At 45.9% G+C, this 22,284-nt stretch overlaps 1 protein-coding gene across 1 annotated transcript; it reads left to right on the forward strand.

The window, feature by feature from the left end:
- The first annotated feature begins 8,627 nt into the window (after nt 1–8,627).
- Nucleotides 8,628–9,601, forward strand: LOC129713436 (transcriptional and immune response regulator-like). The gene has a single exon (XM_055662489.1). It carries the CDS (start codon nt 8,732–8,734, stop codon nt 9,050–9,052), a length of 321 nt encoding a protein of 106 aa, XP_055518464.1. The 5' UTR covers nt 8,628–8,731; the 3' UTR covers nt 9,053–9,601.
- The last annotated feature ends 12,683 nt before the right edge of the window (nt 9,602–22,284 follow it).

The following is a 22,284-nucleotide window of genomic DNA, read 5'->3' on the forward strand; positions in this document are numbered from 1 at the left end:
GACCCGCTGAGTTACTCCAGCTTTTTGTGTCTATCTTAGCCATAAGGACAGTTGGAAGAAAATGATTGCTTTCTTTGGTGCATTGGAGGCTGAAGGGAGACCTAATGCAGAAGCATCTAAAATGACAAGAGGCTTACATAACGGTGGAAAGCCAAAACCTATTTCTCATGACAAGAGCATAGCTTTAAGGTGAAATGGGCAAAAATTAAATGAGATGTATAAGGCTATTTTTTTTTATTACACAGGTGGGTGGCAGGGATGGTGGTGGAGGCAGATATACGATGGTGGCATTGAATGGCACATGGATATGCAGAGAATGAAGGGATATGGATCACGTGCAGGCAGATGCTGGAGAATCGAAAGTAGACATAAATGCTGGAGAAACTCAGCGGGTGCAGAAGCATCTATGGAGTGAAGGAAAAAGGCAACGTTTCGGGCCAAAACCTTTCTTCAGCCTATTTCCTTCGCTCCATAGATGCTACCGCACCTGCTGAGTTTCTCCAGCAATTTTGTCTACCGGAGATTAGTTTAGCTTGAGATAAGTAGGAAGTGCAGGTGCTGGCTTATATCAAAGATAGACACAAAGTGTCGGAGAAACGCAGCAGGCCAGGCCAGCCATCCTTCCTTGTCCACTGTTGCTGGCCCGGATTTGTTCTGGCCTTTACCCACCACCAGTTCTACCGACCACCCCACCACCCCCACCAACTTTCAGTCCGAGGAAGGGTTCCAACCCGAAAATTCACCCTGCATCCCTTTTCTCCATAGATGCTGCCCGACCTGTTGAGTTACTCCAGCACCTTGTGTCTATCTTCAGCTTGTATTCATGCTGGGCACGGACTAAGTGGGCCGAAGGGCCTGTTCCTGTGTTGTACGTAACTTTCTATAAGGTTGTCTTTATCTAGTTCTTTTTCAATGTTAATTATACAGATGTGACTTAGCATAATTAAATTATACCATTATATAATGTTGGTTTATGGCTGATGAAATATTGGCCGAGGTTAACATCGTGTGACAACTTGCTGTCTTTTCGCTCCCAAAAATATATGTCCAAAACAATGCACTGTAGTGGGAACAATGAGAAACGAGCTGCATTTTGTCTGTCAGACAAACCTACCTCCCTTTCTGTATCCACATCAAATCTCCAGCAGATGAAGCAGTCCTGGCCAAAGCAGTCTCTCAGCTGCTTCCTCTCATTGAATTCTGTTGTCAGCTATTGTTCTGCGATCTTAAAGGTGGACGATACACAGCCACTGCCTTCCTTTTAAGGCGCCTCTTTCAGACATAGGCTTGGGCTCACAAAAATAACTCATGATACGATTCGGCCCCAAAGAAGAACGAGGGCCGGCTCAGTTTTCGAACTATTGGTTAAAGGATTGCAATTCAAAATATTTAACATTGTGCTGTTTAAGAGTTGTATTTTCCAAAATATCGACTGTCTAGGTTGATAGGATGCAGACATGTTATTAATAGAAGTTTAGAAATGAAGTGAGGGAATAACTGGTGCATTTTTCTGATGCCCCAGCTGGAGAGAGGTGCAGAGGAGGTTTACAAGAATGACTCAAATGGTCAGAGTCACATATTTCTGTGGCTTTCAAACTCAAATGTAGTCATAGAGCAGTCAGTTCAAGTCACACCATTGGCAAATTAATAGTTAAAACTATATCGTATCAGAGTGTTAAAAGATATGAGGCATTGGGAAAATTAATACAGAGCCAGCTCTTCTCATTATTTTACTTTTCTGTACTTTTATATTTGCTTAAAAATCTAATGAATTCATTGACAATTTGCATTTCCCTCATGATTAATGCCTTGCTTATTTTAATGGAATTTATCTTGGTCCGGCTGTTGGTTGTATTTTCATAGCTGCAAAATGGGATATGAATGTTCCTGACAATACCAACATTTATTGCCACGTTGAGGCAATTTCACAAAGCACCTACAGCTTAATCAAACTGTAATGGGACTGGAGTCGACTATACATCAGTCCAGGCAAGCACAGTCAATTAAGGGCGCACACCACTAACACGGGTTCAATTCGGACCTCGGGTGCTTACTGCGCGGAGTTTGCATGTTCTCCCTGTGACTGTATATGCAATCAGCTGGGGGAAATCAATGGGTCAAGCAGCTTCTGTGGGGCAAAAGGAATAGTCGATGTTTTAGGTCAAAAACATAGAAACATAGAAAATAGGTGCAGGAGTAGGCCATTTGGCCCTTCGAGCCAGCACCGCCATTCAATATGATCATGGCTGATCATCCAAAATTAGTACACAATTCCTGCTTTCTCCCCATTTCCCTTGATTCCGTTAGCCCTAGGAGCTAATCTAACTCTCTCTTGAAAACGTCCAGTGAATTGGCCTCCACTGCCTTCTGTGGTAGAGAATTCCACAGATTCACAACTCTCGGTGAAAAAGTTATTCCTCATCTCAGTCCTTATTCTTATAGGCTGGGTTGGTAGGTCATTGCCCACTGCAAATTGCCCCTAGTGTGATAGATAAAAAGCTGAGTGTTAGAATACGGGGAAGTTGATGAGAATGTGGGGAGAATAAAAACTGGGATTAATGTAGGATTAGTGTCAATGGGTGCTTAAGAGTCAGTATGTATTTAATGGGCTGAAGGGCCTGTTTCATTGTATCTCTCTCTATGGCATATCTCTCTGTCTCTCCTTGATATTACTGAATAAGTTGGATTCTAACATGTCAGCAAAATAATTTCACATTGCTAAGAACATGTTTTAAATTTGTGATGTTTATTTAATTAAAGGAATCTAAATTCAAATGTAATTTAAATTATGGGGTAAACAGTTGTGGGGGTAATTAAAATTTAAGTAATTTAATGAAACCATCTGGAATGACCAAAAATAATTAGTTTCCTGAATGTTAACATTGATTTGAAGCGCAATTGTAAATATACATCTGGTTCTTAAAAAACTAACTTCATTACACATGTATAAGAAGGAACTGCAGATGCTGGAAAATCGAAGGTAGACAAAAATGCTGGAGAAACGCAACGGGTGAGGCAGCATCTATGGAGCGAAGGAAATCCTTCGCACCATAGATGCTGCCTGACTCGCTGAGTTTCTCCAGCATTTTTGTCGAACTTCATTACAGAGTAAGTCTGCATCATTTTTTTGTAGTCTAGAGATACAGCATGGAAACAGGCCCTTCGGCCCACCGAGTCCATGTCGACCAGCGATCACCCGTTCAATCTAGTTCTATGTTATGCCACTTTCACATCTACTTCCTACACGTTAGGGACTGTGATCTGTGTGATGGGAACCATCAACTGGGCTTCCATTATGGAATCGAATTGTACGTCCCACTATAGTTAGATGGGACTATAGTCTCATTCGTAACTGTCATTTTATGTAATGTTGATACTTGTGGGCGGAGCACTAAGGCAAATTCCTTGTATGTGAATACTTGGCCATTAAACTTACTTATTTACTTACTTACTTGCTTGCTTACTATGAGCTCTTGATAACAGGGATCATAGGGAAAGATGGGGGGCTGGTGGAGCTGCTGCCCGCACAGTGCCAGAGACCCCTGGTCTGTCCTGACCTCGGGTGCTGTCTGCGTGGAGTTTGCACCTTCTTCCCGTGACCGTGTGGGTTTAACTCCGGGTGCTCCGGTTTCCCCCCACATCTCCAAAGTCGTGCGGGCTTGTAAGGTAACACAAGGATATGAAGGGAGTGGAGGGATATGAATCGCTCTGGAGGGAAATGAATGGATAGGCGTAGCGTGGTTTATCTTGGTATCATGTTCAGAACAGACAGTGTGGGCCGAATGGCTTGTTCTGTTCTCTGTTCTCTGCCCTTATGTAGTGTCCAGAACCAGGGGCCACAGTTTCAGAATAAGGGGTAAGCCATTTAGAACTGAGACGAGGAAACACTTTTCCTCACAGAGAGTGGTGAGTCTGTCGAATTCTCTGCCTCAGAGGGCGGTGGAGGCAGGTTCTCTGGATGCTTTCAAGAGAGAACTGTTCTTCTAGATGGGCTCTTAATGATCTGAGTCAGGGGGTATGTAGTGTCCAGAACCAGGGGGTCCACAGTTTCAGAATATGGGGGAAGCCATTTAGAACTGAGACGAGGAAAACTGTGAGTCTGTCGAATTCTCGCCTCAGAGGGCGGTGGAGGCAGGTTCTTCTAGTGCTTTCAAGAGAGAACTAGATAGGGCTCTTAAAGATAGCGGAGTCAGGGGATATGGGGAGAAGCCAGGAACGGGGTACTGATGGGGTTCAGCCATGATCACATTGATTGGCGGTGGAGGTGGCTGTCATTGAATGGCCTTGCTTAGTATGTAGTGGGTTTTGTTGGGGTTCATTGAAATAATTGAATAGGGCTGCTGTTAATGAAGAGGGGTATCAGAAAGCTGTTGGCTAGGGAATTCCATTCTCAGTTTTTTTTACCATATTGAATTCTCTTGCTTGCTTGAAAGGGCGTGGATGAGTATTGGGGGGAACACACAGAGACCTGGTGTTGGGCTCGGTGGACTGAATACCATCCTGAGCATGCTTTCAGGTTTCAAACAATAAAACTGGTTGGAGCTCTTGCAGAGACCCTGGTCTGTCCTGACCTCGGGTGCCGTCTGTGTGGAGTTTGCACCTTCTTCCCGTGACCGTGTGGGTTTAACTCCGGGTGCTCCGGTTTCCCCCCACATCTCCAAAGTCGTGCGGGCTTGTAAGGTAACACAAGGATATGAAGGGAGTGGAGGGATATGAATCGCTCTGGAGGGAAATGAATGGATAGGCGTAGCGTGGTTTATCTTGGTATCATGTTCAGAACAGACAGTGTGGGCCGAATGGCTTGTTCTGTTCTCTGTTCTCTGCCCTTATGTAGTGTCCAGAACCAGGGGCCACAGTTTCAGAATAAGGGGTAAGCCATTTAGAACTGAGACGAGGAAACACTTTTTCTCACAGAGAGTGGTGAGTCTGTCGAATTCTCTGCCTCAGAGGGCGGTGGAGGCAGGTTCTCTGGATGCTTTCAAGAGAGAACTAGATAGGGCTCTTAATGATAGCAGAGTCAGGGGATATGGGGAGAAGCCAGGAACGGGGTACTGATTGGGGTTCATCAGCCATGATCACATTGATTGGCGGTGCTGGCTTGAAAGGGCCGAATGGCCTACTCCTGCATCTATTGTCTATTGTCTATTGAATTCAGGCTTTGTTTTTGTACCATATTGATTTTTTAAATTGAACTTCTTGCTGTTTATTACAGTATCAGCTGAATACTATTGTTACAATCCTGTTGTGCTGCTCTGAGCAAGAATCCCATTGTTCAGTTTCAGGACGTATAACAATAAAACTCTCTTGGCTCTTGGCCCCTAGAGTGTAGTGCGTGGATGAGTAATTGGGGGAACACACAACTAGTGTGATCAATGGTTGGTTTGGGCTCGGTGGACTGAAGAGACAGTTTGCATGCTATATCAATTGGTCAAACAATCAAACAAACATAACTCTGCAGGAAGGAACTGTAGATGGTGGTTTAAACCCAAGATTATTTTGGTCTATCTTTGATTTAAACCAGCATCTGCAGTTCCCTCCAGCGTTTTGTGGAGTAACTCAGTGGGACAGGCAGCATCTCGGGTCGGGTCGAGATCCTTCTTCAGTCTGATGAACGATCACGACCCTAAAGGTCGCCCATCCCTTCTCTCCAGAGATGCTGCCTGTCCCACTGAATCACAGCTATCCAACATGATCCACGAGTGTGGATAAGCCACAAAATGAAATTTAAAATAAAGAAGTACCTGTGTTTCCTATTAAAGGCAAAAGTATCAGATTTGCCTTGTACTTTCTAGGAGAGATTGATGTGTGCATTATGGCCACGGGGGATTTTTCTGGACACCTTTGATATTGAACGGAGATGGGGCTGAAATCAGATTTTCAGAAGGAGCCAGTCATTTAATATTCTACGCTGCAATACTGCCCTAAAGTGAGCTTCACAGCAGCAAAAGTAAATTCACAGAAGGCAGGCTGCAAATAAATTTTTAATAATACCTGTACTGTAAATATCAAAAATGAGGCGGGGAACCTTCTCACTCGAGAAACAAATGCAAATGTACCACGGTGGCTCTGTTACAGCCTGAGCTATCAGGAACTAGAGACCTGAACACCAAGAGGCAATGCTAGCTGCCAACAGAGGTCAGAATTATACCATATAGCTTCCTTATAATGGTATATAAGATCATGAGTGGAATAGATCAGGTAGATGTACAGAGTCTCTTGCCCAGAGTAGGGGAATCAAGGGCCAGAGGACATAGGTTCAAGATGAAGGGGAAAAGATATAATTGGAATATGAGGGGTAACATTTTCACACAAAGGGGGGTGGGTGTATGGAACAAGCTGCCAGAGGAGGTAGTTAGACCCCAACATTCAAGAAACAGGATAGGACAAGTTTGGAGGGATATGGACCAAAAGCAGGCAGGTGGGACTAGTGTAGCTGGGACATGTTGGCCGGTGTGGGCAAGTTGGGCCGAAGGGCCTGTTTCCACACTGTGGCTCTATGACAGTAAAAAGCAAACTGCTGGAGGAGCTCAGAGGGTCAGGCAGCATCTGTGGATGGGAAATGAACAGACAGTGTTTCGGGTCGGGACACTTCCTCAGACTGATACTCGCCAATAGTTCAATTGAACTTTATTTGTCCCCACCCCAGTCGTAACAGCTTCAAAGTCGTCTTGTTGAGGTTCTTTGTCTTTAACTTATTTTCACCTAGCCCATAGTTGTCTCTTTATCCTTGTCACTTTTTTAAAATATCTTTCATTCAATTGTTCTATATCTCTCGTTTCCCTCTCCCCTGAACCTTGGTCTGAGGAAGGGTCTCGACCCGAAACGTCACCCATTCCTTTTCTGCCTGACCCGCTGAGTTACCCCTTTATTTTGGGTCTATCCTGTGACTGAGAGATAGTTCCTGGAATTCTCAGAGGTAAAAAATACCTTCAGGAGTAGGCCATTCAGCCCTTCGAGCCAGCTCCGCCATTTAATATCATCATGAATGATCATCTCAAATTAGTACCCCGTTCCTGTTTCCTCCCCATATCCCTTGATTCCGTTAGCTCTAAGAGCTAAATCGTAACTCTCTCTTGAAAACATCCAGTGGATTGGCCTCCACTGCCTTGTGTGGCAGAGAATTCTCTGGGGCCACATAAGGTGTAAGCCATTTAGAACGGAGACGAGGAAAGACTTTTTCTCACAGAGAGTGGTGAGTCTGTGGAATTCTCTGCCTCAAAGGATGGTGGAGGCCGGTCCCTGGATGCTTTCAAGAGAGAGCTAGAGAGGGCTCTTAAAAATAATGGACTTAGGGGATGGGGGAGAAGGCAGGAACGGGATACTGATTGGGGATGATCAGCCATGATCACGTTGAATGGTGGTGCTGGCTCGAAGGGCCGAATGGCCAACTCCTGCACCTGTCGTCTATTGTCTTTTGTCTATTGTCCATAATTCCACAGTTTCACAACTCTCTGGGTGAAAATGTTTTTCCTCATCTTAGTCCTAAATGTGAGGTTATCCATTTTGGTGGCAAAAACGGGAAAGCAGACTATTATCTAAATGGTGGCCGATGGGAAAGGGGGAGATGCAGCGAGACCTGGGTGTCATGGTACACCAGTCATTGAAGGTAGGCATGCAGGTGCAGCAGGCAGTAAAGAAAGCGAATGGTATGTTAGCTTTCATTGCAAAAGGATTTGAGTATAGGAGCAGGGAGGTTCTACTGCAGTTGTACAGGGTCTTGGTGAGACCACACCTGGAGTATTGCGTACAGTTTTGGTCTCCAAATCTGAGGAAGGACATTATTGCCATAGAGGGAGTGCAGAGACGGTTCACCAGACTGATTCCTGGGATGTCAGGACTGTCTTATGAAGAAAGACTGGATAGACTTGGTTTATACTCTCTAGAATTTAGAAGATTGAGAGGGGATCTTATAGAAACTTACAAAATTCTTAAGGGGTTGAACAGGCTAGATGCAGGAAGATTGTTCCCGATGTTAGGGAAGTCCAGGACAAGGGGTCACAGCTTAAGGATAAGGGGAAATCCTTTAAAACCGAGATGAGAAGAACTTTTTTTCACACAGAGAGTGGTGAATCTCTGGAACTCTCTGCCACAGAGGGTAGTTGAGGCCAGTTCATTGGCTATATTTAAGAGGGAGTTAGATGTGGCCCTTGTGGGTAAGGGGATCAGGGGGTATGGAGAGAAGGCAGGTACGGGATACTGAGTTGGATGATCAGCCATGATCATATTGAATGGCGGTGCAGGCTCGAAGGGCCGAATGGCCTACTCCTGCACCTAATTTCTATGTTTCTATGTTTCTAAATGGCCTACCTCTTATGCTTAAACTGTGATATTGATAGGATTCTGAGAATATATTGAACCACAGCTTTGCCTGGCATCTAAGGAATGTATTTGGTAGGAAGTGTATCTGGTTTTACTTTTAGTTTGCGAAATAGATTCCAATAAATGTTAATCCTTTAATTTCTGGGGCGGTGGGTGGGGGAGGGGGGGTTACAAGGAGTGCAATGGGCAGATGTTCTTTAAATTGGCACACTAAGTTTGTGTGTGTTTTTCATAATAGACTCAAGAGGTGGGGCGATGGAAGGCGCCAGGGCTGGCCTGATGTTATCAGGGCAGACGCCCACTTGGGTCAGTGGTGGGACAATAAATAGCGGTCGCTCCGTAGTTCTGAGCCACTTCTCTGCAGACTTGTAGACCTTGTTGTGAGGTTGACTGGCTCATAATTCTTCTGATCATGGAAGCGGCCGAGGAGTGCGGACCTTACGCTCAGCTGGTCAGCCCCCTGGTTTACGGACAGAGGTTCGACACACACCTCCGCAAGGCAGCCCTGCCGGACATCTTCCATTCGGTCAATCACACGGCCATGCAGAGGCTCTTCCAGAGAGCCGGAGACAAGAAGGCAGAGGAGAGGGCGCGCATCATCTGCACTAACCAGAGCAGCGAGGAGATCAGTCGGGCTCTGCTGGCGCTCCGGGTGCGGAGGCGAGAGAAACTCACCCAGATCTTTCGCCTGGGCTGGAAATCGGTGAAACTCCTATCAGGGAGCCACACCTGAGTGACTTTTTTTTCCACCACCCACCGGCCTTTGGGGCCACTTTGCAAAGAGCTGCAGACGCTCGCATCTCTCTGTGTGACTTTTCACGAGTGTGAAAAAAAGGAAGATATTTCACAGTGAAATGGCAAGAACAGAAATAAACTCGCCACTTGCATCTCATAGATGCGTGAATTCAGGCCGAAAGCGACTCTGCAAGATGCCCAAATTAAGGGACTATGAATATGTCGACCATCGGGTGCAAACGAGGACTGTTAAAAACCAGCAGCTTCAGAACAAGGTGCAGGGAGGAACTGCAGGTGCTGGTTTACACCGAAGACAAAGTGCTGGAGGAACGCTGCGGGACATGCAGCATCTCTGCAGAGAGAAGGAACGGGCGACGTTTCGGGTCGAGGCCCGTCTTTAGATCTTCAGAACAAGATCAGCTGCAGAACTTTTCAAAAGAACTTTTCAAAATACTGTAACTCAGGGACAAACGGGTAAACAGTCGCTGAGGGCGGCTGCTTCGTGAATTATGCTGTGATTCCATAATTTAATAAATAATGAAAACTATTTATGTGTTGGTTGTTTCTTAAGGTCGCTTCTCCAAGTTAACAGTGAGCTCCTTAAAGTTCATATTTAAAAAAAAATAAGTTGGTTGTCAAGGGGATAATGTGTTTTAAGTGTGTAGAAAGGAACTGCAGATAGACACAAAACGCTGGAGTAACTCAGCGGGACAGGCAGCATCTCTGGAGAGAACTAAGGAATGGGTGTTCAAGGTACACAATTCAATTCAATTCAACTTTAATGTCATCGCACAAATACAAGTATCAGTACAATGAAATGCAGTTTTGCGTCAGTCCGTAGTAGTTGTACATAAAGAAAAAACAAAAAAAAATAGAAAGAGGGAAGATACAGAATAATCAGGAAATACAGAATAATTAAACAAAGGGGACGGAGGGACCAGAGAAATCTATCGTCGGGACTCCGAGTTCAGCAGTGTGATTGTGTTGTTGTAGAAGCTTTTCCTCATCCTACTAGTACATGACCTGAGGCTCCTGTACCGCCTCCCTGATGGGAGGAGGGCAAACAGTCCATGGTTGGGGTGTGAGGGGTCTTTGATGATCTTCCCAGCCCGTCTCAGACACCGTTTTCGGTGGAGGGCATCCATGGCAGGGAGCGGGGCACCGATGATGTGCTGCGCGGTTTTCACCACCCGTTGTAGTGCCTTCCTGTCCACAGCAATGCAGCTGCTGTACCATACCGTGAAGCAGATGGTCAGGATACTCTCTATGGTACAGCGGTAAAAGTTGGTCAGGATCTGGGGGGACAGGTGGGCTTTCTTGAGCCTCCTCAGGAAGTAAAGGCGCTGCTGTGCCTTTTTGATCAGCTTGGAGGTGTTGAGGGACCAGGACAAGTCCTCCGAGATATGTACTCCGAGGAATTTATAGCTGGAGACGCGCTCCACCTCAGTCCCGTTTATATGGGACAAAAATGCTGGAGAATCTCAGCGGAATGGGTGATGTTTCGGGTCGAGACCCTTCTTCAGACAAAGGAACTGCAGATGCTGGTTTAAACGGAAAGTAGACACAAAGTGATGGAGTAACTCGGCGGGTCGGGCAGCATCTATGGAGGAAAAGGATGGGTGACGTTTCGGGGTCAGGAGTGTTACAAGTGTTGAGCGATTTTAATAATGTCTCTTTTGGACAAACTCGGATCTTAAAAGAAGGGAGACAAGCTTAGTGTGGCCTCATTTAGCTCAGCTTCGCTCGGTTGAGTGCAACTTAATAGAAACATAGAAAATAGGTGCAGGAGGAGGCCATTCAGCCCTTCGAGCCAGCACCGCCATTCATAGTAATCATGGCTGATCGTCCCCTATCAATAACCCGTGCCTGCCTTCTCCCCACATCCCTTGACTCCACTAGCCCCTAGAGCTCTAGCTAACTCTCTCTTAAATCCATCCAGTGATTTGGCCCTCTGTGGCAGGGAATTCCATAAATTCACAACTCTCTGGGTGAAAACGTTTTTCTCACCTCAGTCTTAAATGACCTCCCCTTTATTCTAAAAGACTGTGGCCCCTGGTTCTGGACGCGCCCAACATTGGGAACATTTTTCCTGCATCTAGCTTGTCCAGTCCTTTTATTACTTTATATGTTTCTATAAGAATTCTATCATCCTTCTAAACTCCAGTGAATACAAGCCTAGTATTTTCAATCTTTCCTCATATGACATATGATTTCAAGTAACCCCTGGATTTCCTCTCCCCCCCCCCCCCCCCCCCCCCCGGGGACATCCTAAGAGTTTCACTGTTCATATACCATCTTTATCACCTCTTCCCCAGCCAACAATGGACCATTGTGGGCTCTACCCTTCCTTGGTCATCTGTTGCCAGTACTGATTTGTCCTGTCCTCTTCCTGCCTCCAGTTTCCCTCTCACAACTCTCAGTCGAAACAAGAGTCTGACCCAAAAACGTCACCCGTTGCTTCTCTCCAGAGATGCTGCCTGTCCCGCTGAGTTACTCCAGCATTTTGTGTCCATATTCCCGCTGATGGGACTGTGCAGCATGGTCGACTATGGATTAGAGAGTTCCATACCAATTTAGTTGGAGGTATAGCTCAGTTTAGTTAGAAGATGCAGCACGGAAACAGGCCCTTCGGCCCACCGAGCCCGCACCAACCAGCGATCCCCGCACATTAACACTACCCCACACACACACACGAGGGACAATTTTACATTTTATACCAAGTTCAAGTTCAAGTGAATTTATTGTCATGTGTCCCTGTATAGGACAATGAAATTATTGCTTTGCTTCAGCACACAGAACATAGTAGGCATTTACTACAAAACAGATCAGTGTGTCCATATACCGTAATATAAATATATACACACATGAATAAATAAACTGATAAAGTGCAAATAACAGAAAATGGTTATTAATAATCAGAGTTTTGTCCGAGCCAGGTTTAATAGCCTGATGGCTGTGGGGAAGTAGCTATTCCTGAACCTGGTTGTTGCAGTCTTCAGGCTCCTGTACCTTCTACCTGAAGGTAGCAGGGAGATGAGTGTGTGGCCAGGATGGTGTGGGTCTTTGATGATACTGCCAGCCTTTTTGAGGCAGCGACTGCGATAAATCCCCTCGATGGAAGGAAGGTCAGAGCCGATGATGGACTGGGCAGTGTTTACTACTTTTTGTAGTCTTTTCCTCTCCAGGGCGTTCAAATTGCCGAACCAAGCCACGATGTAACCCAATTAATCTAGAAACCCGGAGGTCTTTGGAGCGTGGGAGGAAACCGAAGACCTCGGAGAAAACCCATGCAAGTCACGGGGAGAACGTACAAACTCCAAACAGACAGCACCCCTAGTTGGAATCAAGCCCGGGTCTTTACAACTGTGCCACCCAGAACACTTCTGCTCGGGAGTGATGGGAGAATCTTTTGGAACTGGCAAGAAAGTGTTTTGCACAATGACGGTCTTATTGGAGATGAGCTGTTAGCGAACCAGTCAGTTTCAATTGCAGATTCACATGGGAAGGCATAATACTTAGTGTGTAGGAAAGAACTGCAGATGCTGGTTTAAATCGAAGGTAGACACAAAATGCTGGAGTAACTCAGCGGGACAGGCAGCATCTCTGGAGAGAAGGAATGGGTGATGTATCGGGTCGAGACCCTTCTTCAGAGTGATGTCAGGGAGTGGGCGGTAGGAGATGACATGTGGTCGGAGACAGTAAGACTGGTCGGAGAACTGGGAATGGGGGAGGGATGGAGAGAGAGGGAAAGTAAGGGCTATTTGAAGTTAGAGAAGTCAATGTTCATACTGCTGGGGTGGAAGCTGCCCAAGCGAAATACGAGGTGCTGTTCCTCCAATTTGCGCTGGGCCTCACTCTGACAATGGAGGAGGCTCAGGAGAGAAAGGTCAGATTGGGAATGGGATGAGGGGGAATTGAAGTGTTGAGCCACTGGGAGATCAAGTAGGTTAAGGCGATTTGAGCGGAGGTGTTCAGCGCAACTGTCGGCAAGCTTGCGCTTGGTCTCGCCGATATACAGGAGTCCACACCTGGAACAGCGGATACAGTAGATGAGGTTGGAGGAGGTACAGGTGAACCGTTCCCTCACCTGAAAAAATTGTTGGGGTCCTTGGATGGAGTCGAGGGGAAAGGTATAGAGACAGGTGTTGCATCTCCTGCGGTTGCAGGGGAAAGTACCTGGGGAGGGGGTGGTTTGGGTGGAAAGGAACGAGTTAACCATGGAGTTGCGGAGGGAACGGTCTCTGCGGAAAGCAGAAAGGGGTGGAGATGAGAAGATGTTCAAGAAGGAACTGCAGATGCTGGAAAATCGAAGGTAGACAAAAATGCTGGAGGAACTCAGCGGGCCAGGCAGCATCTGGGGAGGGAATGGGCAGACGATGATTCAGGTCGAGTCCTGGTAAAAGAGAGAAAGGAACACAGTGGGAGTGGGATACCCAAAGTTGTATTATACAATATTGATACTATTGCAGAGCAACAAGTGTAGGAGTCTGAAAATTGTTACACCAGGACTAAGAATAAATTCCTCCCAACAAACATCATGTTCCTGAACACTACATCACACTAACTTCAACGATGAATTATGGACTGACTGGTTGCGCTAAACTTTTATTTTTGCATTCGTAATGTGATAGAGTCATACAGTGTGGAAACATGCCCTTCAGACAACTTGCCCACATTGACCAACATGTCCCAACTGCACTAGTCCCACCTGCCTGAGTTTGGCCCATATCCTTCTAAATCCCCATCCTGTCCATGTATCTGTTTCTTAAACATTGTTATTGTCCCAGCCACAACTACCTCCTCCGGAAGCTCGTTCCATACACCCACCACCCTTTGCGTAGTTACTCCTCAGGTTCCTATGAAATCTATCCCCCCCCTCCCCTCACCTTAAACCTATGTCCTCTGGTTTTCGATTCCCCTACTCTGGACAAGAATCTCAGCATTTGAATTCATTAATTGGTACTTAATTCATTGAATTTTTGCTCATTATATAGTATCTATCCGTATTGTATTTACAGGCCTGTTAGAACAATGAACATAGAAGGAACAGGCCCTTCGGCCCACAATGTCTGTGCCGAACTCTATGTCAAGAGCAATCCTGGTCTGTCTGCATGCGATCCACACCTTTGCACATCCATGTGCCTTTCCAAAAACCTTTCAAACATCCCGATCGTATCTGCCTCCATCACCACCAGTGAGTTCCAGGCATTCGCAAACCCCTGCGTATAAACCTATCCGAAGAAGGGTCCCGACCCGAAATGTCACCTGTCCATGTTCTCCAGAGATGCTGACTGTCCTGTTAAGTAACCCCAGCACTTTGTGTCCCTCTGTGGAAAAAAATGTCCTTTAAACTTTGCCCCTTTTATCTTAATGCTATGCCCTCTATTATTTGATATTTCCATCGAGGTGAAAAAATAAGGTTCGGACTGTCCACCCTATCTATAATTTTATAATCTATATACCTCTCCTAATTGTATATACTTCTATCAGGTCTCTCCGCAAACTCCTGCATTCCTGCTTTGATGCTGCAAGTAATATCATCATAATATCAATAACGCCATTGTTCCTGTGTCCAATGTTCCGGTAAATCGGACAATTCCGCATTCTTGACTCTTGCAGGCACCTTAGAAATGATGTAAATCTGTCAGACAATGTCTGGAACATTCTGTCCGGGCCACTAACTCGTAAACAATAGACAATTTTCCAAATTAACACTGACTCTTGCATGCATACTCTGACTCTGCACATTCCTGAACAGATTATCCGGGATCTGTGTAAAGTCCTCATACGGGTGCTGTCTGTACTGAGTTTGGCTGTTCTCCCTGTGACTGCGTGTGTTTTCTCCGCTTTCTTCCCACACTCCAAAGACGTACATGTTTGTAAATTGTTAACTGTCCCTGGTGTATAGAATATTGTATCGTTGGTCGGCATGGAGCCGGTGGGCCGAATGGCCTGTTTCCGCACTGTATAACTGAACTAATCTAAACTATAATCATAGATAGACACAAAATGCTGGAGTAACTCAGTGGGGCAGGCAGCGTCTCTGGAGGGAATGAATGGGTGACGTTTCGGGCCGAGACCCTTCTTCAGACCTTCTGACCTATCTTCGGTTTAAACCAGCATCTGCAGTTCCTTCCTAAACGAAAATCATGATACATTAAAAAAGAGATTTCCTGGAACGAGTTTCATTTTCCCGTGGAACGTGCCAATTTAATATTTCTTGAGCTCCCTCTGTGATTGAAGTGAGAGAAGTCAGGAGACTTTTCAGATTATCCCTGACACCAAATATTACACAGACTGACAGCCAGGATGAGACCTGCCTTGCGGTGTTTGAGCAGTCAGATGCTGCAAAGTACACCACGCAGACTGTTTTTATTTGTTGTCAACTGTGGGGCACCTTCATGCCTCACTAGTTGGAAGGGAGATATTAAACATGACACCTTGCATTGGAGCTGATAAGGTCATAAGTGATAGAGGCAGAATTAGGCCATTCGGCCCATCAAGTCTATTCTGCCATTCAATCATGGCAGATCTACCTCTCCCACCAAACCCAACTCTCCTGCCTTCTCCCCATAACCTCTGACACCCGTACTAATCAAAATCTCACCATCGCTGCCGTAAAAATATCCAATGACCTTGGCCTTCACAGCCTTCTGTGGCATAGAATTCCCACCCTCTTGTGACGAAATAAATTCCTCCGCATCTCCTTCCTAAAGGAACGTCCTTTCATTCTGAGGCTGTGGCCTGTAGTCCTAGACTCTCCCACTAGTGGAAACATCCTTTCCACATCCACTCTATCCAGGCCTTTCACTATTCGGTATCTTTCAATGAGATCATCTGCTGTGCTGTATTGTGCGCTCCAAAGATGTGACACTCCACAGCCAGCTGTGAGAGATGGATAACCGAACCTCACGTCTTCTTCACTTTTATATTGAGAGGCCATTTGGCCCACTACGTCTGTGCCAGCTCGCCCCCACTGGCGCAGCTGGTAGCGATGCCACCTCATAGTGGCAGAGCCCCCAGTGTGATCCTTTACTAGATAGAGATAGGGTCAAACAGCACGGAAACAGGCCATTCGGCCCACATTGCCCGCACTGACCAACAAGCCCCATCTGCACTAATCGCATCCACCTGCATTTCGTCCATAACCCTCTAAACCTATCCTATCCATGTACTGTCCAAATGTTTGATAAACATTGCGATAGTCCCTACCTCAGCTATCCCCTCTGGTCAGCTCGTCCAATATATCCTAACATTCTTTGTGTAAAAGAGTTGCCCCTCAGGTTCCTATTAAATCTTTTCTCCCTCACCTTAAACCTATGCTCTCTGGTTCTTGATTCCCCTACTCAGGGTAAAAGACTCTGTGCATTTACCCGATCTATTCCTCTCATGATCCTATACGCCTCTCATCCTCCTGAGCACCCCTCATCCTTCTGCGCCAAGGAATAAAGTTCTAACCTGCTCAACCTCATACTATTGCTCAGGTCCTTGAATCCTGGCAACATTCTCGTAAATCTTCTCTGCACCCATGCCAGCTGCACCCATCTAGACCCTGAACTCGGGTGCTTTCTGCGTGGAGTTTGCATGTACTCCCTGCGACCACATAGGTTTCCTCCAAGTGCTCCACTTGTCAGATGTGGACGTACCCTATAACAACTGAGCCCAATCCACCCACCCTAGCTTCCGCCTAACGACAGCGTAGTCTGCCTTGCCCCAAACAAGTACTGTCCCCCAACATCCAGACCTGTCCTTTTACAAAACAATCTTAAAATGTGCATTGAAGATAGACACAAAAAGCTGGAGTACCTCAGTGGGTCAGGCAGCATCTCTGGAGAAAAGGATTGGGTGACGTTTTAGGTTGAGAGCCTTTAGATCGAGACCCTTGACCCAAAACGTCACCAATTCCTTTGCTCCAGAGATGCTGTCTGACCAACTGAGTTACTTCTGCTTTTTGTCTCTCTCTTCAGTTTAAAGCAGCATCTGCAGTTCCTTCCTACGCATTAAAACTTATGGTGTTGTGATCACTATCTCCAAATGACAAGGCAAAGACAAATGATAGGCAGGTACAGGCGAGTACAGGTGAGGAGGGAGGTTTGATTAGCAGATGGGTGGAGTTAGTAACAAAGGTTAGAGGTGAAAAAGAGACAAGAAGGTGTCAGATTGGGAGAGAAGAGAAATCAAATGTGAAGTCAAAGCAAAAATGATCAGTGAAATTGGAGCATGGCTTGTTGAAAAAGGCACATGGGAAAAGTTGGTGTGTAGCTGGGCGGCACAGTGGCGCAACAGGTAGAGCTACTTCCTCACAATGCCAGAGGCCAGGGTTCGATCCTGACCTTGGGTTCTGTCCGTGTAGATAATTTGCACGTTCTCACTGTGACCGTGTGGGATTCCTCCGGGTGCTCCGGCTTCCTCCTACATCTCAAAGACGTGCGGGTTTGTGGGTTAATTGGCCGCCTGTAAACCATCCCAGTGTGCAGGGAGTGGATCTTCTTCTGTGTGGCATGCACAGCTTAAAGTTGTAGGACAACTTGTTCTATTTGATCTTCTGTTTGTGCACGTCTAGTTGATTGCATTAGTCGAAAAAGGGCGGACCACGTGAAGGTTGCAATCTTCCGCCCCAGGGAGTGGATGAGATAGTGGGATAACATAGAACTCGAGTGAACGGGTGATCGATGGTCATTGTGGACTCGGTGGGCCAAAGGGCCTGTTTCTATGTTGCATCTGTCTCCAAACTCTCTCTTGAAAGAGCTATTAAATGTGATTAGTATAGTCAGTCAGCACAGGCTTAGCAGGCTGAAGGGCCAGTTATTGTGCTGTGTGACTATGACTCTCTCACAGTGATTTTTAACGTTATGATGAAGCTCTGCTGGTAGTGTCATTCGAATGGTTGATAAAATATCTTCGCATTAGCCATTCAGTGTCCCCCTGCAGTTTTCAGAATTGCTACCAAATCTGAACCACAATACAAAGAGAGTGGAAATTTATGTTGGTAATCTTCAAAGCACAGATCAAGTTATTTAAGGCTGAAAAAAAAATAGTTTGCCCAAAGGGAAATTTGCATAGAACTGATTTGAGGCCAATTTGGATGTATTTTCAATGATAATCCACAGATAAATCCCCATAGAAATTATTTCATCTGGTGCATAATTTTGAGCTCATCTCTTTTGCATTTGAACAATGCTTAGGATTCTTTTGAATTAGAAATTAAAATCAGGTTTTGAGGCTTTTTTTTTTAGACTAAGAGTGCTGGTAAACCTTCTGCTTTGCAAGTGAAGGTTTAATGCTGCTTTCTTTAATGGGAGCTCATCAATCATAGATTGACTATATCGTATCCGTACCCTGCTGCTCCCAATTAAATCTCCCTCCATGTAAGCATGTGTGACATAACTGTGCCAAATTTTGAAGGCTTCCCCTGGGTTTCTGCAGTTTAAAAAAAAAAGTCTTCTTATTTATTTTTCGACATCCTTGGCAAGGACAGCATTTATTATCCATCCCATACTAAGCCCAAAGAGTTGGTTTGTAAGACCAGATGAGCGTGTAGAAGGGTCTCGACCCGAAACGTCCCCTGTTCCTTTTTAGTTTTGCTTAGTTGAGAGATACAGCGCGAGGAAACAGCCACCATCCGGTCCGCGATCCAACTAGAGACAATTTACACTTATTTCAAGTCAATTAACCGACAAACCTGTACGTCTTTGGAGTGTGGGAGGAAACCGAAGGTCTCGGAGAAAACCCACGCGGTCACGGGGGAGAACGTACAACACCGTAGGCGGGATCGAACCCGGGTCTCCGGCGCTGTTTTCGCTGTAAGGCAGCAACTCTGCCGCTGCGCCACTGCGGCTGCCCTATACAGGGTTTGTTCATCTGAAGAAGGGTCTCGACCCAAAACGTTACCCATTCCTTCTCTCCAGTGATGCTGCCTGTCCGGCTGAGTTACTTCAGCATTTTGTGTTTCCCCCATAAATAAGCATGGTATATCCTCTCCATAAGATGGAGTATCTATAAATCTGCATATTCTTTCTCTCTTTGCAAATTGGTTCCATGTTGTACGAACTGGTGTCGGAGGAAATCTCTGCTCCTCTGACATGTCGGATTGTATTAGGCGAATGGGCAGCAAACTGGAGGCACAGGAGACTACAGATGGGGGAATATTGTGCAATGTGAAGGAAGCAGATGTAATTGTGGTTGTAATCTTGCAGTGCTAGCCCCAGGCTGCTCATAGTCCACAGCTCCGCCATTAGTCCAGCAGCCCACTTGTCCTATACTTGCTGGAGACCCGCCATGGTCCATCCCAAATGTTCCCCAAATCCCCGCACAAGCTCACCTCAAAGTGTCTCAACCCGAAACGTCACCCATTCCTTCCCTCCAGAGATGCTGCCTGTCCAGCTAAGTTACTCCAGCTTTTTGTGTCCGATTTCGGTGTAATAATAAATAATAATAAAATAATAAATACCATTTATTGTTATTCAAACAGACATGGTTCAAACGAAATTTAGTTCCTGCAGTCATAACATCAAAAAAAACCAAGACACACAATTAACACAATTTACATCAAACATCCATCACAGTGAGTCTCCAAACACCTCCTCACTGTGATGGATGGCAAAAGTCTTGCTCTCTTGTCTCTTCCCTGTTCTTTTATTCTTCTCCCGAGGCAACTGGGGCTCCCGATGTTAAAGCCCCCGGCAGACGATGGTAAGTCCTGCGGCCGTTAAAGCCGTGCCGGGCAATGTAAGGCTCTGCTCCGGGTCTTGATGTTAGGGCGATAATAATAATAATAATAATAATAAATTTTACTTATGGGCGCCTTTCAAGAGTCTCAAGGACACCTTACAAAAATTTAGCAGGTAGAGGAAAAACATGTAAGGGGAATGAAATAAATAGTAGAGACACGACTAGTACACAAATTAAAGACAGAATTCAATTCAAAACACAATATGAGGCAATTCATGCACAGATGAAAAGGCAGGGGGACGTGGGGCTAAGGATAGGCAGAGGTGAAGAGATGGGTCTTGAGGCGGGACTGGAAGATGGTGAGGGACACGGAATTGCGGATCAGTTGGGGGAGGGAGTTCCAGAGCCTGGCAGCTGCCCTGGAGAAGGCTCTGTCCCCAAAACTGCGGAGGTTGGACTTGGGGATGGAGAGGAGACCGGCTGATGTGGATCTGAGGGACCGTGAGGGTTGGTAGGGGGAGAGGAGGTCAGTGAGATATGGGGGGGCCAGATGGTGGAGGGCTTTGTAGGTGAGGATCAGGATTTTGTAAGTGATCCGGTGGGAGATGGGAAGCCAGTGAAGTTGTTTGAGGACTGGAGTGATGTGATGCCAGGATTTGGTGTGGGTGATGAGTCGGGCGGCTGCGTTCTGGACCAGTTGGAGTCGGTTGATGTAGGTGGAGCTGATGCCAAGGAGAAGTGAGTTGCAATAGTCCAGTCGGGAGGAGATGAGTTGCCATTGCAGGAGCGAGAAGTTGCCATTGCAGGAGCTCCGAAAAGCGGTCTCCCACCAGGGATCCGCGAGCCTGCAGCCGGAGCCTCCGAAGGTCCAAAGTCGGGTCGCAACCATGCGCCACCACAGCTCTCCACGCTCTGATGTCGGCCAGCTCCACGATGGTGAGTCCGCAGGCTCCGCGACTGGAGCCCCCAGGTAGGTTCCGGTTGGAGGCCGCCAGTTCCACGATGTTAGGCCCAACGACAACGGAGACCCGACAGGGAAAAGATCGGGTCCCCGTACAGGGAAGAGATTAAAACGTTTTAAAAGTGTCCCCCCCACACTCACACATAGACACATCTAAAAAATAAATCCAAAAACATACAACTAATGGGATAAAAAGAAAGGAAAGACGGACGGACTGTGGTCGAGCCGCTGCCACTAGGTGGCGCCACACCGAAGACCAGCATCTGCAGTTCCTCCCTACACTGGTTCTGAAGCTGCTGGGTTTAGTCCTTGTTTAGACACAGTCATCAACAGTCCCTCGATTGGGTGTAAATTATATTATATATACGCATATACTTGCGTGTGTGAGCCCAGAAAAGGCCACACATGTACACGTGTGTGTGTGTGTGTGTGTGTGTGTATGTGCGTGTGTGTGTGTGTGTGTGTGTGTGTGTGTGTATATGTATGTGTGTGTGTATGTGTGTGTGTGTATGTGTGTGTGTGAATGTATGTTTTGTGTATATACTGTATGTGTGTGTGTTTGTGCATGTGTTTGTGTATATGTGAGTGTATGTGTGTGTATATGTGTGTGTGTATGTGCGTGTGCGTATGTGTGAGTACGTGTGTGCGTTTGCGTGTGTGTGTGCGTGTGCATACTGTGTGTGTCTGCGTGTGTGTATATATATGCGAGTGTATGTGTGTGTGTGTGTGTGTGTGTGTGTGCTGTTCTGTGTAGGTGCGTGCGTGTGCGAGTACATGTGTGTGTCTTTGTGTGTGTGTGTGTGTGCGCATGTGTGCAAATGTTTGCAGGGTGGTTGTGAGGGTGGGTATATTTTCCTTTTTGTGACTATGTACGCATCTGTGTCCATTGTGTATATGTGCATGCGTGCGTGTTAATTTGTGTGTGTGTGCGTACGCGTGCATGCATTTGCATGTGTGTGTGCGTGCTAGTATGCGTGAACTTGCGTGTAAGTGTGTGATGTGTTCATTAGTGTGTGTAAGTATCCATGCAGCAGAATGGAGAGGAGCTTGATGCTGATCTTTAGGCTATTTTAAGTGATGCTTTCCACAGTTCATTTGCAGAAGCAATTTTATACTAATTGCAACATGTGCCATTTTGCGAAATGTCGTGCCTTCATTAACTTCCAGTTTGGATGTAATATTCTGTAATGACATAACGAGCAAAGCCCATCATCAGATTACAATGTTTCTAATCTGTAGATTTTAATAAAATGTTGCTTCTCATTTCCCAAGTCTACCATTGCTGAATATTTCTGCCGACAAGATTATCATTGCAGTAAGGCTTTGTGTGTTGGCTTATTTGAGTGTGAGTGATCGATGTTAATCTTATTTAAAGAATGAGACAAAGAACAATGTAATGCTCATTCATTCCAGCTCCAGTGGTGTGCAAATATAATATAGCCACTGTCAATTTAGATTACACTGTCTGTTCTGATGCGAACTGTGACAAGTTGAAGCATTAGAAGTTTATTTTTTTAAATATCGGTGACTGGAATTTGCTGAGCACAAATAGAACTTCTAAAAGGACGTTCCTTTAGGAAGGAGATGAGGAGGAATTT

The sequence above is a fragment of the Leucoraja erinacea genome, chromosome 35 (assembly GCF_028641065.1).
Source record: "Leucoraja erinacea ecotype New England chromosome 35, Leri_hhj_1, whole genome shotgun sequence".
Taxonomy (NCBI): Eukaryota; Metazoa; Chordata; class Chondrichthyes; order Rajiformes; family Rajidae; genus Leucoraja; species Leucoraja erinaceus.

Bases quoted from the DNA above. Each gene is read 5' to 3' on its own strand.
- LOC129713436 (XM_055662489.1), top strand. From the start codon at position 8,732: ATGGAAGCGGCCGAGGAGTGCGGACCTTACGCTCAGCTGGTCAGCCCC.